Raw genomic sequence first — 17,865 nt, 5'->3', positions numbered from 1 at the left:
AAGTTAGAATGTCTCTCATAACGATTGGCAAAATTCCAAAAAAGTATAGTTCCCCTTTAAAGAAAAAATAAATGCCCATGTCCTACCCATACTTGCCAACCCTCCCGGATTTTCCGGGAGACTCCCGAAATTCAGCGCCTCTCCCGGAAACCTCCCGGGACAAATTTTCTCCCGAAAATCTCCCGAAATTCAGGCGGACTCAGGTCCATGAGGACCTGGGTCCTCATGGACCCACAATATAACCAGCATACCTGCCCAATCACGTTATAACTGTAGAATGATGGAGGGCGAGTTCTTGGTTCCTTATGTGGGTTTATTGTTAGGCAGTTTCATTAACTTCCTCCCAGCGCGGTAACAACACACAACAACAGCAGTCACGTTTTTGTATACCGTAAAGCAGTTCGTTTGCCGTAAACAGCAATGTTGTGACACTCTTAAACAGGACAATACTGCCATCTAGTGTTATGTGTGTGTATATGTCTAAATAAATGAACACTGAAATTCAAGTATTTATTTTATATATATATATATATATATATATATATATATATATATATATATACACACATATATATATATACATACATATAATAAAATAAATATATATATATACGTATATATATATATATATATGTATATATATATATATATGAAATACTTGACTTGGTGAATTCTAGCTGTAAATATACTCCTCCCCTTTTAGCCACGCCCCCGACCACGCCCCCCTTCTACCCCGACCACGCCCACCCCCTCTCCCCCCACCTCCCGAAATCGGAGGTCTCAAGGTTGGCAAGTATGGTCCTACCACATGATTATTAAATGTAGTCAAAAGCTTACAATTGTCTGAATACACACAACTGGAAGCTTTTGAGAATGATAATCTTGAATAGTTCAAAAGTTTACATTAACTGCTACTCTTTAGTGAGTTAGATTTGGCTCGCTAGACTGTTTCATCTGACAATGTATTTTTATTTATTCATTTTTCTGTAGTGGTAGCAACAACTGACATTTTTAGTGGCAACACCAGAAGTGGCACAGTTAACTGCTTTAAATTGCTGACTTGTGCTATTAGCATGTTTGATTTCAATGCATTGATTTGGAAGTATTTCTGAACATGCTGCAGAACGCCTCTGGGTTTACAATCGTCGGGCTTTAACCAAGTTTTGAAAAGACAGCCAGACAGCCACTTTTGCAGTATCTTATTTTCCCAACATGTATTCATTTTCTCACTTTCGCCACAGCATGAGCACGTTCACAGGGTGTTAACATTCCAAGCATACAGTGTTCTGACTTTGTGCACCGGCCGTAGACAATATCCAATTAAAATGTTCCGTCTGTCAATCATCACTCTGTACCTTCTATCAAAATGATTCAAGTGGAACGTCACTTAAGCCCTCAAAATAAACATCCAATTCTGAATTAGTTGATCAATATAATATATCCAGAAGTCGTTTTTTTTTAAACGTTATCTTTTTGAAGACATGATGTAAAAATGCATATCCTATGAAAATATGCCTTTTGATAGCCACAAACTGGAGGATACGTTTTATAATCAGGACACAATTAAAATAAATCGTTTAAAAGGTTTCATGGAATAATAAATGAACATCATACTAGGAATGCAAATGATGCCTATGTTTGGAAATGGATGAGTGATTTGAACATTTTAGAAAAATACATTTCATGGAATGATATTTGAGAAAAATGCCAATAAGCCCTTTAGATGCATTACATATAAGCTGTGTCAATTAAACATCTTGAATACTTTACACCCTCAGTAGTTTAAAATGGGTACAATAGATAGCAAGTTGTGTATAAAGTGTCAGGCAGCTAAAGGACCTCATTCATTTACTGTGGGAATGTCAGAAATTAAGAGTTGAGGTCTGTTGTGAGAATTGCCTTGGTTGTCCATCCGAGGCCACGTGAGTTGCCTGCATCACGAAAGTTGCTAATATTTGTCAAGTTAGCTCATGTGTGTTGAACTGGAGATGACTGAAATAAAGGAATTGTGTATGAAACAAGCTCAGCTTCCTCATTACCTTGACATGGTGACAGAGTTAAGAACTTCAAGCTTAGAGTGACTAAAAAATGGCAAAGCCGTTTGATTTTGCCTTTCAGCGGAGTGTCCGCTGTGGAGGCAGTGCTTGTCATGCTTTCGGACCTTACAAGACCAAATCAACTCAAGAAAAGAAACAGACAGACAGACGTAGCAATTTATCGATGATAGCAATGTCATTAAGTTCCTTTTCATTTATTGTTTTATTGATTGCCGTATTGAGGTATTTAATGCTATATAATGCCATTTAGGCATTAATTTTTGCAAAATCATTTAACTGACTTTTAGAAACCCTGTTTCAAAAGGTACATTCTAAAATTTTGCGAAAGAGTGGGACTTGGTTTCATTTTAACGCCTCCAGAATCAAACATCTGGCAGACAGACTCAGAAAAACGTGTTATAAATGTAATTGTGGAGCAAAATTTACACCAAAGAGCACATAAATATACATACACATATCTATATCGATAGATCTAGCTCTATCTATATATATCTATATAATACATTTGCTGGACTGTCTGCTTCTGAGACAGCCTCTGTGAGTTGCTGGTAAAAGTCTGCATAACAGCAGGACTTACCTGAAGCGTGTTTGTGAAAAAATCGTGATAGAACATCGGCCAGTCTTGGCGACCGATGTCCACGATGACTTTACACAGTTTGTTACGGATGAAATATGGCACAGATTTGTGCTGTTCAAGTAGGAGTTTGGGCAAACAGTTACGAATCTCCATTTTGTCCTGCGACGCAACGCCAATCCACATCTTGTTGACCAGGTTCTGAAAGTCAAAAGGACATCATGATTACTGAAATGAGGGAAATATGTCCTTCAGAGCACTTCAGAGTATCAGGCCACTAGTTTGGTGCACTGCAGGGTCTAAATGATAGCCTATCCAGTATCCACTAGAACAAACTTATTTTAACCAAGCCTAATCTGGAAATAAGAACACAGCCTTAAATGAATGATGCCTTTTCATGCATAAATCAGATATCAAATTAAAACTGTAGAGCAGGGCGATTCAATTGTAGAGTTTAGTTCAAAACTTGGGAAACAAACTTTTTTGCAGCACATTCTTCTGAAACTAAACATTGGCAGATCCTTAGATTGGCATTTTAACCTTTCTAGCAAACATAGAAAACTGGGAGTTACATAACTTAAAAGGTAAGTCCTCTCCTTTTGGCAGTTACACTGTTTTTTTAATAATGTGATTTAAGTAACTAAGGTGTTTCTGTGTTTCTTGTTTACTTCAGATGCAGTCAATAGTCATTTGTTCAGGTTCTTTAGTTGTACTACTGGTGTTCCTCAAGGTTCCATTTTAGGTCCTCTCATTTCCATCATTCAACTGGTGTTCTGCGAGTTTAGTCAATTAAAAGAAAATAATGAGGGACTCACATTTTTGCAGCAGATTCTTAAAAACACCAGAGTGCTGTTATAGAGATGATATTTGATTATCTTTTTTGCATAAGGTCTTTAAAAAGATTAGAGTGCGCCTGTAAATCTGACAAAATAAATATACCAAAATCAAATGTCTACTGTAGAGGACACTGGTTCTCTGGTATAAACAAAATAAGACAAATAGTGAAAGGCATAGTCCTGCGCCTTGGTCCATAGATTTCTGGAAATGTGGCCACCAAAACAATTTAGTTGAATATCCCTGTTGTATAATTATATTCTTAAGCAAATGCTTAATACGGTTTTAAAAAAGGCTGCAGAAACAGCATTAAAATATATATTACTTTTACCCCCCCTCAAAAAAAGGGACTTACTTCAAATACTGTGAGACTATACATCATCACATACTCATTCCGAGTATTGGACAGGAAGAACAAGCAGTGGCGCCATGCTCCAGTCTGCTGTGCAAAGTTATTCAGCAACTCTTCTGCAAGAAACAAGGAAGTAGCAATGATCACAATCACCACACATGACTACCAAAAGGTGTACCGCGCGACATAACATACAATAACGGCAATGCAGCACAGCAGAGGAAGTGGTATTTCAAAAGCAATGTGAACGTAATTGTGGGCCACATGAGTACAAGCTCTTAAATAAGCAGTAACTTTATACATCTACAGCAATCTAGTACAGTATATGTACTCGTTCATACATTCAAGACTATCTTTTTGGCATATGGGTGTTTTTAATCTCAGATAAATGACTAATTCTCTGTTGGTGTGCTATTTAAAATGTCTATTATTATGCAAAACTAACTTTTAAATATTAAAACAGTAAAATGTGTCTCTAGAGCCAGTTTATGATCCTAAAAGGTAGGAAAAATATGTCAACTTCTTGTCTTGTTTGCTTCACTTTTGAGAAAAGAGGTGCTTTAAAAGCACATGCCTCAAACCCCCGACCTGGTAATAGGAACACCTACATACCTTCAACAAAACTACCTCATATACAGCTCATGTAATGTGGAGCTTCAGGTTCCTTAGGACTAAAACTAGTATACTCAAGAACAGCTTTTTCCACAGAGCCGTCTCCCTTTTAAGCGCATTCCCACCAATCCTATTTATTATAGTCACACTGATTTTACCCATGCGTATGTTTGTTTTGTATATTCATAACTAATTATGTACTGTGATCTAGTTTGCATATTCATATCATAGCTTGTGTATACCTATATATTACTTTCTATCCATTATATCTAGGATGTATATTACTAAATACTCAAACAATGTATGGTGTACATTACATACTGTATACAAATTAATGCACTACTGGATTTGATGTGAAACCTCATTTGTTTACCCTATATTCTTTTATGCATGTCTCATGACAATAAACACAATTGTAATCCTAATGTAACTGAGGGCCACAATGGTATTATCTAATAGGATGCACTGCATTAGCCATTCTTACTAAGGGTGTCCTATTTCCACCAAAAGTAGCAATAATTTATTTTACATGACTAAAAACGACACTTAAATCTATTAAACCCTGGCTGTACAAAGTAACACATTAACAATGCATGAAAACACAGTCAAAAAATGATAATTGTAACAAGGCATGCTGCCAACTTTTCCGGATTCTGCAGAAGACTCCCAAAAATTGCCCTACAGACATCCCTACTGAAGTTACAAACCTCCCGAAGTCTGCTGTTTTTGTGAGCATATAAAATATTGTAGCTTTTGCCTGAATGCTAAAAAGATGACGAGGAGGTGGTCGATCGACAATCACTTTATTAAAACGAGCAATTAATGTCTCAGCAAGCACACATAGCGGCTCTCTCCCACTGTAATAACCCCGCGCTCAGTCCGCTCACCAGTCACAACGCATTTATGGACTTAGACTGTCAGAAAATAGAACTCTTTAAGCAGAAATTGACAAACACAAACTCAGATATTTTCAAAAAATTTACATTTTCTCCACGCCGATGTTAAAAGTCATTCAACACAAGTTATTATCTCTGGCACGTAACACCTCTGTATCTGGAAAACCAGCACACACTTACACAAAGTATAGGAACAACGTGAATGTTTTGTTAATCCCCTGTGCGTGTTATAAAACGTATGTATGCACGGGGTTATGAAGTCAACAGTTTCAGGCTTTCAGGACATCATGAAGAGAAAAAAAACTCATTCCTTATGAACATCACATACTGTAACACTACCTTTAACCTACCTGTAGCTAGATGAGCCTGCTCTGTGTATAAGCCACAAAAAAGGGTAGACTTGTAAAAAGACATGCTTCACTACACATCTTAAATTATACCAGTCAGTCAGATACATTCCTGGGAGCTGCATTATTCTCCTCTTGTTTGTGATATTTTTTTAAATTACAATAAGTAATAACAGAAGAAAGTTTTTATATAGAACATAACTATTTTTTTTCTTTTTGTGTTTCTACATACATTTTAAACTCTCCCACATTATTTCCCGATCCTATAGCATCCATGCAAAATTAGACCACTGTTATTTAGCGACAGTCCCGCCACCACAAATAGATTGCAGTCCTGTGGGAAACCCTGATATGGCATCTACTCGTTAAGACGTGTGCAGAGTTAGTGTAAAGCAGTTCCTCAACTTACGAACATGATATGTTCCACAACTTAGCTAGTAACTCAAAACACTTGTTTCTCAAATCAGCCTCGCCCATTGAAATTAATGAAAATCAATATAATTGGTGTTTGGCCCTGCCAAAAGACCACAATTTTACAATGTTAACATGCCTTTTTAAAAAGAAAAACTACCTTTTACATAAACAATATTGTTTGAAAATCCATACAATATTGTGTACTACATACAACTACCGTATTTTTCGGATTATAAGTCACAGTTTTTTTCATAGTTTGGCCGGGGGTGCGATTTATACTCCGAAGCGACTTACGTGTGAAATTATTAACACGTTACCGTAAAATATAAAATAATATTATTTATCTAATTCCTGTAAGAGATGAGGCGAATGTCAGCAACCGTCACACACACGTCAACCAATAAAAATTCGGTGGGGGAGGGTCATGGCAGAAGTGCATTGTGGGTCATGCGATGCTACCTGCTACTACGTCCGTAGCTATAAAAATTGATAATTTCAACATTGGCGGTCATTTATAAAAACTGAGAAGGGCTGAACAAAAATGGCACCGAAAAGGAAATCATATACTGCAGATTACAAGCTGAACGTAGTGAAATATACAGCAGAAAACGGCAAGAGGAAGCGGCGCATACCTTTGGAGTTGGCAGAGTTGTTTAGAAGCGACACCGAGGAAGAAGATTTCATCGGATTTAGCGATTAGGAGTGACAGATTCTTTGGTAAACGTATAGCATGTTCTATATGTTATAGTTATTTGAATGACTCTTACCATAATATGTTACGTTAACATACCAGGCACATTCTCAGTTGGTTATTTATGCGTCATATAACGTACACTTATTCAGCCTGTTGTTCACTATTCTTTATTTATTTTAAAGGCCTACTGAAACCCACTACTACCGACCACGCAATCTGATAGTTTATATATCAATGATGAAATCTGAACATTGCAACACATGCCAATACGGCCAGGTTAGTTTACTAAAGTGCAATTTTAAATTTCGCGCGACATATCCTGCTGAAAACGTCTCGGTATGATGACGTCAGCGCGTGACGTCGCGGATTGTGGAGGACATTTTGAGACAGCATGATGGCCAGCTATTATGTCGTCCGTTTCATCGCAAAATTCCACAGTATTCTGGACATCTGTGTTGGTGAAACTTTTGCAATTTGTTCAATGAACAATGGAGACAGCAAAGAAGAAAGCTGTAGGAGGGAAGCGGTGTATTGCGGCCGACTTTAGCAACACGAACTCGGTCGGTGTTTCATTGTTTACATGCCCGAAAGATGACAGTCAAGCTTTACCATTGGCCTGTGGAGAACTGGGACAACAGAGACTCTTACCAGGAGGACTTTGAGTTGGATACGCAGTCACGGTACCGTGAGTACGCTTCCAAACATTTGATCGCTTGCCCGTACGTGCGTGCCGCTATGTGCATGTCACGTAAATAATTCAATGTATACACCCTGATGATTATCTTGTGTGATGATTGTATTATGATGATAGTATATATCTGTATCATGAATCAATTTAAGTGGACCCCGACTTAAACAAGTTGAAAAACTTATTTGGGTGTTACCATTTAGTGGTCAATTGTACGGAATATGTACTTCACTGTGCAACCTACTAATAAAAGTCTCAAAAAGTCTCACGTACGTAACTTTGGGGACTTTGGGGAAATATATGTGCTGTATGAACTTTGGGGAGGTGAACGGTACTTTGGGCTGTGGGATTGAGTGCGTTGTGCAGGTGTTTGAGTTGTATTGGCGGGTTATATGGACGGGAGGGGGGAGGTGTTTGTTATGCGGTATTAATTTGTGGCATATTAAATATAAGCCTGGTTGTGTTGTGGCTAATAGAGTATATATATGTCTAGTGTTTATTTACTGTTTTAGTCATTTCCAGCTGAATATCAGGTCCCACCCGCCTCTCACAGCATCTTCCCTATCTGAATCGCTCCCACTGCCCTCTAGTCCTTCACTCTTACTTTCCCCATCCACGAATCTTTCATCCTCGCTCAAATTAATGGGGGAATCGTCGCTTTCTCGGTCCGAATCGCTCTCGCTGCTGGTGGCCATGATTGTAAACAATGTGCGGATGTGAGGAGCTCCACAACCTGTGACGTCACGCTACTCGTCTGCTACTTCCGGTAGAGGCAAGGCTTTTTTATCAGCGACCAAAAGTTGCGAACTTTATCGTCGATGTTCTCTACTAAATCCTTTCAGCAAAAATATGGCAATATCGCGAAATGATCAAGTATGACACATAGAATGGACCTGCTATCCCTGTTTAAATAAGAAAATTGCATTTCAGTAGGCCTTTAATTGCCTTTCAAATGTCTATTCTTGGTGTTGGATTTTATCAAATAAATTTCCCCAAAAAATGCGACTTATACTCGAGTGTGACGTATACATGTTTTTTTCCTTCTTTATTATGCATTTTCGGCCGGTGCGACGAATACTCCGGAGCGATTTATAATACGAAAAATAGTTTAGGATATAACTGGGGGAACAAACTAATAGTGTTTCCTTTGGGCTGCTTTGTCCGGCCGTTATTATAAGGAACTTGGTTTCAGAGAGTTGGTTGCTTATTTCTCTCGTGACATTTGGGAACACCATCTCTGTCAATTAACAACAGGAACTATCGTTGTTCATGTTGTAAATGGGCGTCTTTGAAAGGTCAGGGTTGACAAGTAATATGTATGTGTGTACTGAAGATAATGCTCGACTATCAAGTTTCTTGAGTGAGGACTAGTCAGAACAAATTGAAATGTCTCAAAAACAGCATCTGCAGCTTCTCAATATTTTTATAGATAAATGTCTGTCTTTTGTGATTGCATGCGTCATAGACCAGCTGCAGCATGTGTGATGCGCTTGGACAATGCTGCTGTAAAATATTTTTAATGGTTTGGTGATCCGCTTCCTTTCTTTCGCACTCCATTTGTCAGTTCAGATGGTCGGAGGGCAGGATTGTGTCGATCTCTGGGCAGCGTTTAAACCCTTTTGAGCAAAGTAAAATGTGACCTTTATCAGACAGCGGTATAAACGCGCACAAACCCCCCATGTGGCCACCGACAACACTTGCATGCGCAGTTCGATAAAGTGACAACAAAGGAAGTTGACCAGATTCTGTAAATGCACAAATAAGTCACTACAAAATAAAATAAGTCATCACACCTTAAGAATGAGTGTTTACACCTGAAAAAAGTAACAATGTATGAATGGATAGATATATATATATATATATATATATATATATATATATATATATATAGTGTAATATATTTGGGAGGGTTCTAATCTTTTTATGGCTGTTAAGTAGAAGCAACATAGACATCAGCGTGGATCTACGTTAGCTTTATTTTTCAACTCACTTATGTAAAGAACTTTCGCAATGTACCTAACATGTAAGCAACTAAGCCACAGCATCAATTCCCGTCCTTTAACAATCGCTATTTCTTTGGAATCAAAACATATATTCATATATTACACACAGTATAAGTTATTATTCACGCACTATTGACTGCAGCAAAAATTTGGCCGCTGAAAAAAAGACTGTGCTCACCAAATCTGGACGTTTTGATTACGTATTCACTTCTGCTGGTGGGCTGCGTCTTTCCGCGCGCACACGAAAGACGAAGCTCGTCCAAAGTTGATGAAAAAGTCCCATTCGGGTCGAATTGCCGTTTAGGCCGAAGTCACATTTATTTAAAAAGATCAGATTCTGACTACCTTCTGATATGGCCTGAATCTGTTGCGAAAATATCAGATTTGAAGCACTTTGGAACCTTTAGTCTAGCAAAAAAATTGTTTATCTGTGTCACTAGAGGGCAAAAAAATCTGATCGGGTGTGTAGTGTAAATGGGTCCATTGATAATGACTGAACCATACATACCTATTTCTCTCTGCCTTTCGTTGGTTGTGCAGCTGTGAAAGAACTCTGTCATCAGGCTCTCCAGGGCACGCAGTGATGCCTCCTCTGAAGCCTGGTTAAGAACAACAATAGTATTAATAACTAAGGTTGTCGCAATGCAACTTTATCACTTCCCATACTGACATTGGAATCTTGAGTATTGGCCGATACCGATCTGATACGAAATCAGCAGGAAATCATACATAATTGTATTATTTTGTAAGTGTAGTATGTTAGAAAATGTTTGATCAAGTGAAATTGGTCAAACAGAGAACAATGAAATTAAAACCACTAACCAATTTATTAATAACATATAGAATGGACATATGCTGTCTTTAAGTGGAAGTGGAGTGGTTTTTGAAAACACCTAGCAGCCACAAATAATTAAGCTCATGACGCAATAAAATATTGGGTACCGGATATTTTCAAACACACTTCTGCCTTGGAGACCAAGTAATATGCAACTATAAATATTGTATACTTGTATATATTAACAAATGTGCTGTTTTACTCTGCAATATTATTCAGTTGAAAAAACTATTTACGTACTGTATGTTTAGCTTGTGTGCTATTGTGTTCTTTGCCGTTGTGTAGCTGCTAGTTCCAGGTAGTTTACAGCCTACAGTGGTGGGCGGTCAAGGCCAGCAAAACCTTCTCTGCTGGCCTAGCATAAATCATGATCATAAATTGATAAGTTAATTTCATTTGTATTTTACTTTCCCTAAATATATAACATTTTTCATCTGACATCATATTCTCTTCATGTCATATTAGTCTCCGGGGTTGCTATTTTTATGTTAAAGATTCAGAATTCAGCAAGCTTGTTTTGCCAGCGCTGTATGAAATCTGCCCGATGCCTTCTGAATCAAAAATGTTGCGGTCTGTGTAGTGCAGGCGAACGGGGCACATACAGTTGATAGACAGTTGCAGCGACTATTGGTCATATGCATTAAGGTGCTTCCATGGACAGTAGCAGGCTTATTTAGAACGGAACTATTTGAGAAGTCGGACTAATTTAGTGCATGGGCACGTACTGAGTGAGTATCCCAATCACAAGTTGGGAAAGCAGGAAGTGCTATGCAAATCAACCGAGGCTTCCGGCTTCCGTTGGGTGCTGCAAATTTTGAATTAAAATATTTTATTTCTTTATTTTTTCAACTTGTTTTGACAATTATTTCAATTTTGACAGTACCACATAGAGATATGTTTTAATAGCTGATGCCGGTTTGTTGACTTTTAAACACGCCGGAAAATAGCCCATCTTGTACACTATTAAGGTGATTCAATACTCAGCAGTGCGCAAGTGTTTCTGTATAGCATTTCTCAAGCCGTGGTCATGTGGTGACATAAATTATGTATTATGGGAGGTATTTATTAAAGTCGGACTACGTAACACATCACTGAAGGCTTAGGTGTGAATGCAAGGCCCACCACTGACAGCCTACCATGTTTACCTTTTGTAAATGACCACTAGAATACAAGAACGGAACAACCTTGTGTGCTTATTAGAGAACATTTAGATGTTAGCTGGCTGGCCAACTTTGCAAAATTAAATACACTGCTTGTATCCAAGATTTTACATGCTAACCAATATAACAGGGGTGTCAGAACTTACGGCCCGAGGGCCAGATCAGGCCCGCGAACAGGTTTTATCCGGCCAGCGGGATGAGTTTGCTAAGTATAAAAATGAACTTGAAATGTTTGAATGAAAGAAACAGCTGTTCTAAATGTGTCCACTGAATGTTGAAATAGCAATTCTTTGTATATTTGTAGATGATGCTACATATGCACAAAATAAACCACATGATAATAATAATAATAATAACTGGGATTTATATAGCGCTTTTCTAAGTACCCAAAGTCGCTTTACATGTAGAACCCATCAATCATTCACACCTGGTGGTGGTAAGCTACTTTCATAGCCACAGCTGCCCTGGGGTAGACTGACGGAAGCGTGGCTGCAATTTGCGCCAAATGATGATGTCAGTACATCAATCGAGGAAAATGATCAAACTACATAAATAATGTAATTTGATTGATATAATTTTTTTATTTTAAAAGACTGAAAATTAACACCAATGACTTGACAGATGAACATTATCACATAATTTATTAAAAAATTATAAATAACGAAAAATAAAGTATATATACTATTAACAGCTAATTGTAACAACAAAAAAAAACAACATTATGATTTGGCAATTGTGCTTGTTATATTTTTAAACAAAGAAAACAATCTGAAGTTGTCTTTATTTTGAAGTTATCGTGCCGTGATTTTACCAGTCCGACCCACTTGGGAGTAGATTTTTCTCCATGTGGCCCTGATCTAAAATGAGTTTGACACCCCTGTGATATAACCCTAAATTTGGGTTTTTAACTGATATCAAACAGACAATACCTTTGGATCGGGACACCCCTGATAACAACAAGGATGACAATAAGCGATGTAGGGTTACACAAAATATAATAGGAACAATGCATATAGATTATTACAGTGTTTCCTGTCAGATAAAAGATGTTCTATGCAACTGTTGGTAAATGAAAGACCCTACTCCTTTGTTGAAATTGATGACTGTTCAAAATTTGCCAAACAGTGTAGCCCTCCTAATTAGGCCCATGTAGTTTGATTTTTTCGAAGGCTATACCAGTGTTTTTTAACCACTGTGCTGCGGCACACTAGTGTGCCGTGAGATACAGTCTGGTGTGCCGTGGGAGATTATGCCATTTTAAAAATATTTTTTGCAAACCAGTAATTATAATCCGCAAATGTGCCGTTGTTGAGTGTCTGTGCTGTCTAGAGCTCGGGAGAGTAACCGTGTAATACTCTTCCATATCAGTAGGTGGCAGCAGGTAGCTAATTACTTTGTAGATGTCGGGAACATGGTTTGTCGTGATCATATGTGAGAGGCAGCGTGTAGGTAAAAAGGTATCTAACACTTAAACTAAAAATAAACAAAAGGCGAGTGCCGCTAAAAAAAAGGCATTGAAGCTTGGGGTGGCTATGCAAAACGAAACTAAAACTGAACTGGCTGTAAAGTAAACAAAAACAGAATGCTGGACGACAGCAAAGACTTACAGCGTGTGGAGCAGACGGCATCCACAAAGTACATCCGTACATGACATGACAATCAATGTCCTCACAAAGAAGGATAGCGTCCGCACAATTTAAATAGTCTTGATTGCGAAAACAAAGCAGGTGCGGGGAATAGCGCTCAAAGGAAGACATAAAACTGCAACAGGAAAATACCAACAAAACAGGAAAAACCACCAAAATAGGAGCACAAGACAAGAACTAAAACACTACGCACGGGAAAACAGCAAAAAACTCAAAATAAGCCGTTATGTGACAGGTCGTGACAGTACACCTACTTTGAGACAAGAGCTATATTGATGCATGCTTGGTTATGGTTTAAATTCATATCCAACAATTGCGACAACGATTTTTTATTGTCTACTGTGTTTCATTTTTTAATGATTTCTGCTGGTGGTGTACCTCCAAATTTTTTCCAAGAAAAATGCGCCTTGGCTCAAAAAAGGTTGAAAAACACTGTTCTATGCGACTGTCGGTATATAAATGACCCTACTCTTTTGTTGAAATTGATGACTGTTCAAAACTTGCCAAACAGTGGAGCCCTCCTAATTAGGTCAATTTTTTTTTTTCGAAGGCTATACAGTAGTCCTTCAAAACCAAATACCAGGGTGATTAAAATCTTAAGCATCTTGCGGGATTATCAAATGAGACAGACGTTAACATTTTTAAAGCAATGTTTTTCAACCTTTTTTGAGCCATGGCGCATTTTTTTCATTGAAAAAATCCAGAGGCACACCATCAGTAGAAATTATTAAAAAAATGAAACTCAGTTGACAGTAAAAAGTTGTTGTCGCAATTGTTGGATATGACTTTAAACCATAACCAAGCATGCATCAATATAGCTCTTGTCTCAAAGTAGGTGCACTGTCACGACCTGTCACATCACACCGTGACTTATTTTGAGTTTTTTGCTGTTTTCCTGCGTGTCGTGTTTTAGTTCTTGTCTTGCGCTCCTATTTTGGTGGCTTTTCTCTTCTTTTGGTATTTTCTTGTAACAGTTTCATGTCTTACTTTAGTTTCATGTCTTACTTTGAGCGATATTTCCCGCACCTGCTTTATTTTAGCAATCAAGAATAATTAAGTTGTGCGGACGCTATCCTTCTTTGTGGGGACATTGTTGATTGTCATGTCATGTTTGGATGTACTTTGTGGACGCCGTGATATTCGAGTATGCGTTCTCACGCAGTTGCTTTTAGCTGCGGGTATTACACTACAGGCTCTCCTCGCTCTTTCCTGTCTCTCCTTCTCACAGACAGCAAGCGCAGCTTCTACACACGTCACATACTGTCACGACATACGTCACATACATATACGCCCTCGCGCAGCAAAGAGGTAGCAGCATGGCTAACGTTAGCTGTGATGCTAGCGGTAATACGAGAGAAAGAAGGTGCGAATCTGGTAACAAATGAAGGAATAATTAATTCCCCCAAAAAACAGCAGGGGGTCCATCGTCTGGCGGTGGTTTGGCTTCAAGTGGGAATATGTCGAACAAACAACCGTAATTTGTCAAGTGTGGGGCGAAAGCGTTGCTATAAAAAGTAGCATTACTGCTAATATGCAGCATCATTTGAAAAGTCACCTGCTAGAGAATAAACAGTGCTTACACCGCACGTCAACATCTCCCTTCGGTGCCACACGCCCACACCATCAAAATGCCGAGGCAAGCATTTCCAGATTAACACCGTATGAAAAAAATAGTGATTTTTTTAGTTGTGATTTCCTTCTCTGCATGAAAGTTTTAAAGTAGCATATATTAATGCAGTATGAAGAAGAATGTTTTAATGTAGACACATAGAATCATCATACTGCTGTGATTATATGCATCAAGTGTTCATTCAAGGCGAAGGCAAAATATCGAGATATATATCGTATATGGACTGGACTCTCACAATATTATGTCAGACCCACTCGACATCCATTGCATTCGGGCTCCCCTAGGGGGGGGGGGTTTACCCACACATGCGGTCCTCTCCAAGGTTTCTCATAGTCATTCACATCGAGGTCCCACAGGGGTGATTTTTTCCTTGCCCTTATGTGGGCTCTGTACCGAGGATGTCGTTGTGGCTTGTGCAGCCCTTTGAGACACTTGTGATTTAGGGCTATATAAATAAACATTAATTGATTGATTGATATCGCCTTTAAATATCGCGATATTAAAAAAGGCCGTATCGCCCAGCCCTAACCAGGGTGATTAAAAAGTGAAGCATCTTGTATAATTACCATTCGACCTCTGCAGGATTATCAATTGAGGCAGACGTTAACATTTTTAAAGGGCCGCTCCTGTGGCATGCGGGTCGAAATTCCTCACATGAGCCACAACTTGCCGAGGCTTCAACATATTTTAACTCCAAGGAAGTGCTTCAGTTTTGCAAGATGGGCGTCTTGTTGTGGAAATGGCCTATCGGAGATGTCAACATCCCGTCAAATAGCTGCACACCTCAAACCGTTACACGTCTTACACCGGCGTTATACTTGCCTAGTATGAGCTTTATTAATCACTCATGTCAACATAAACGCTCATAAATCGCTCTTCCTTGCATCAAAGCTGGGAATCCGGCGCCCCGTGTTAGCTTGTAGCACGTTCGACAGAAAAACAACCAGTGAAGCGAATAATTAGTGTTTTTTTTGTACTTACCATGTTAGTCTGTCTGGGATGTGCTCTTCGGCTCAGTTAGTCTCGGATTAAAGACGAGGATAGGCCAACTTTATGTTAGCGAGCTAGCCAAAACTGCGGCTAGCATTAGCTAAAGTGTCGCTGGCTAATGCAACCGAGCAGTGGGTTCGTCATGGTCTGCTCGCTTTCATTCGCGACTCCATAACCAAAACACTCCTGTTCACTTTGCCTATAATGTCAAACATTTACTTATTTCAACCTCAGCTTCGGAATTGCTGAGTAAAGACATGCCATGTTATCGTTCCATTCCATCGACGTTTCTTATAGGGCTAGTCCCCCCCAACCCTGGAAACATGTGCAACGCTTCTTAGCGTTAAATCGTCAAATAATGTTGACAATTTGTTTAGCAAAATGCTAACGTTGCAGCGGCTAACTCACTAGCTTTTCGAGAAGGATGAAGGCATCATTTTTCGTTGGCTGTGGGCTAGCTTGTCGCACGTAAACATGCTTCCAGGGCTGGCCGCTCGCAACAACTTGACGCAACCGTTTGTCAATTTTTAAGAGCGTGCCAATGTGCACATCAAAGTTGTATTTTGTTGTCTGTGTCGGACGTGCTCAAGCGCGTTGATGCTCTTTATGGTCCCCTTTAATGCCAGGAGGGCGTCTCAGGAATATGTTAAGACTGCAAAAATGTGCGTTCACTTTGCCACTTCCTCTTTTAGAGCAGGAATCTACCGAATTTAAGCAGTTCTGTCACGTTACCCCGCACATCAGAAGCAACCATATCCGGTTGTACCTTTCAGATTAAAACAGTTGTTAATGGGCTAATTCAGGGGTGTCCAAACGTTTTCCGCTGACGGCTGCCCACTGAAAATAAGAGCATACGGTGGCCATTTTGATATTTTTTTATTTTCAAAGCCATTAGGGACCCTTGAGGGTCCCGAGTCTCAGTCATTAACGTGTTAAAAACAAGTCAAATTTAACATTTAAATATCTAGTGATCAACTTCAAATATATCCGTTACCATATTATTTTTTTTGTTTTATGCCCCTTTTGCCTAACCTGACTCCCAGGTTACCTTTTGCCCTTAAGAAACCCATTTTAACAGAAAAATATTTCCCTATAATATTTTTCAAAATTGGGACAAGCGGTAGAAAAAGGATGGATGGATGAAAATTTGATAATAAGTAATTGGAACCTTAAAAATGTAAATAATTCAAACCAACATTGCTTTTGATTCATTTTTTTTAAACAAATGGTAAATGGGTTGTACTTGTATAGCGCTTTTCTACCTTTTTTTAGGAACTCAAGGCGCCAATTGACACTATTTCCACATTCACCCGTTCACACACACGCTAACCAGGCCCATCAGGAGCAAGGGTGAAGTGTCTCGCTCAAGGACACAACAGATGTGACTAGGATGGTAGAAGGTGGGGATTGAACCAGTCACCCTCAGATTGCTGGCACGGCCACTCTCCCAACTTCGCCACGCCGTTTTTTTTAATTGTATGCCCCTTTTGCCTAACCTGACTCTCAGGTTACCTTTTGCCCCGAAGAAACCCATTTTAATAGAAAAATATTTCCCTATAATATTTTTCAAAATTGGGACAAGCCATCCATCCATCCAAAATGGATGGATAGATGAATATTTGATAATAAGTAATTGGAGCCTTAAAAATGTAAATAAGTCAAACCAACATTGCTTTTGATTCCCTTTTTTTTTTTAACAAAGATAAACAATTTTTTTTGATTGATTGATTGAAACTTTTATTAGTAGATTGCACAGTACAGTACATATTCCGTACAATTGACCACTAAATGGTAAAACCCGAATAAGATTTTCAACTTGTTTAAGTCGGGGTCCACGTTAATCAATTCATGGTACAAATACATACTATCAGCATAATACAGTCATCCCACAAGTTAATCATCAGAGTATATACATTGAATTATTTACATTATGTACAATATTTACAATCCGGGGGGTGGGATGAGGAGGGTTTAGTTGATATCAGCACTTCAGTCATCAACAATTGCATCATCAGAGAAATGGACATTGAAACAGTGTAGGTCTGACTTGGTAGGATATGTACAGCGAGCATAGAACATAGTGAGTTCAGAAAGCATAAGAACAAGTATATACATTTGATTATTTACATTTGG

At 38.6% G+C, this 17,865-nt stretch overlaps 1 protein-coding gene across 1 annotated transcript in view; it reads right to left on the bottom strand.

Moving 5' to 3' along the window:
• xpo6 (exportin 6) overlaps positions 1-16,431 on the bottom strand; it is a 44,591-nt gene extending 28,160 nt beyond the window's left edge. Inside the window, exons 1-4 of the mRNA XM_061974038.2 lie at positions 15,724-16,431; positions 9,980-10,070; positions 3,821-3,933; positions 2,635-2,832 (exon numbers count right to left, since the gene is read on the bottom strand). Coding sequence (XP_061830022.1) covers positions 2,635-2,832; positions 3,821-3,933; positions 9,980-10,070; positions 15,724-15,726 — 405 coding nt within the window. The 5' untranslated portion in view covers positions 15,727-16,431. The remainder of the gene's footprint in view (positions 1-2,634; positions 2,833-3,820; positions 3,934-9,979; positions 10,071-15,723) is intronic.
• Between the last annotated feature and the right edge of the window lie 1,434 nt (positions 16,432-17,865).

Source organism: Nerophis lumbriciformis, linkage group LG22, assembly GCF_033978685.3.
Source record: "Nerophis lumbriciformis linkage group LG22, RoL_Nlum_v2.1, whole genome shotgun sequence".
Taxonomy (NCBI): domain Eukaryota; kingdom Metazoa; phylum Chordata; class Actinopteri; order Syngnathiformes; family Syngnathidae; genus Nerophis; species Nerophis lumbriciformis.
This window is presented reverse-complemented; position numbering and strand designations above follow the sequence as displayed.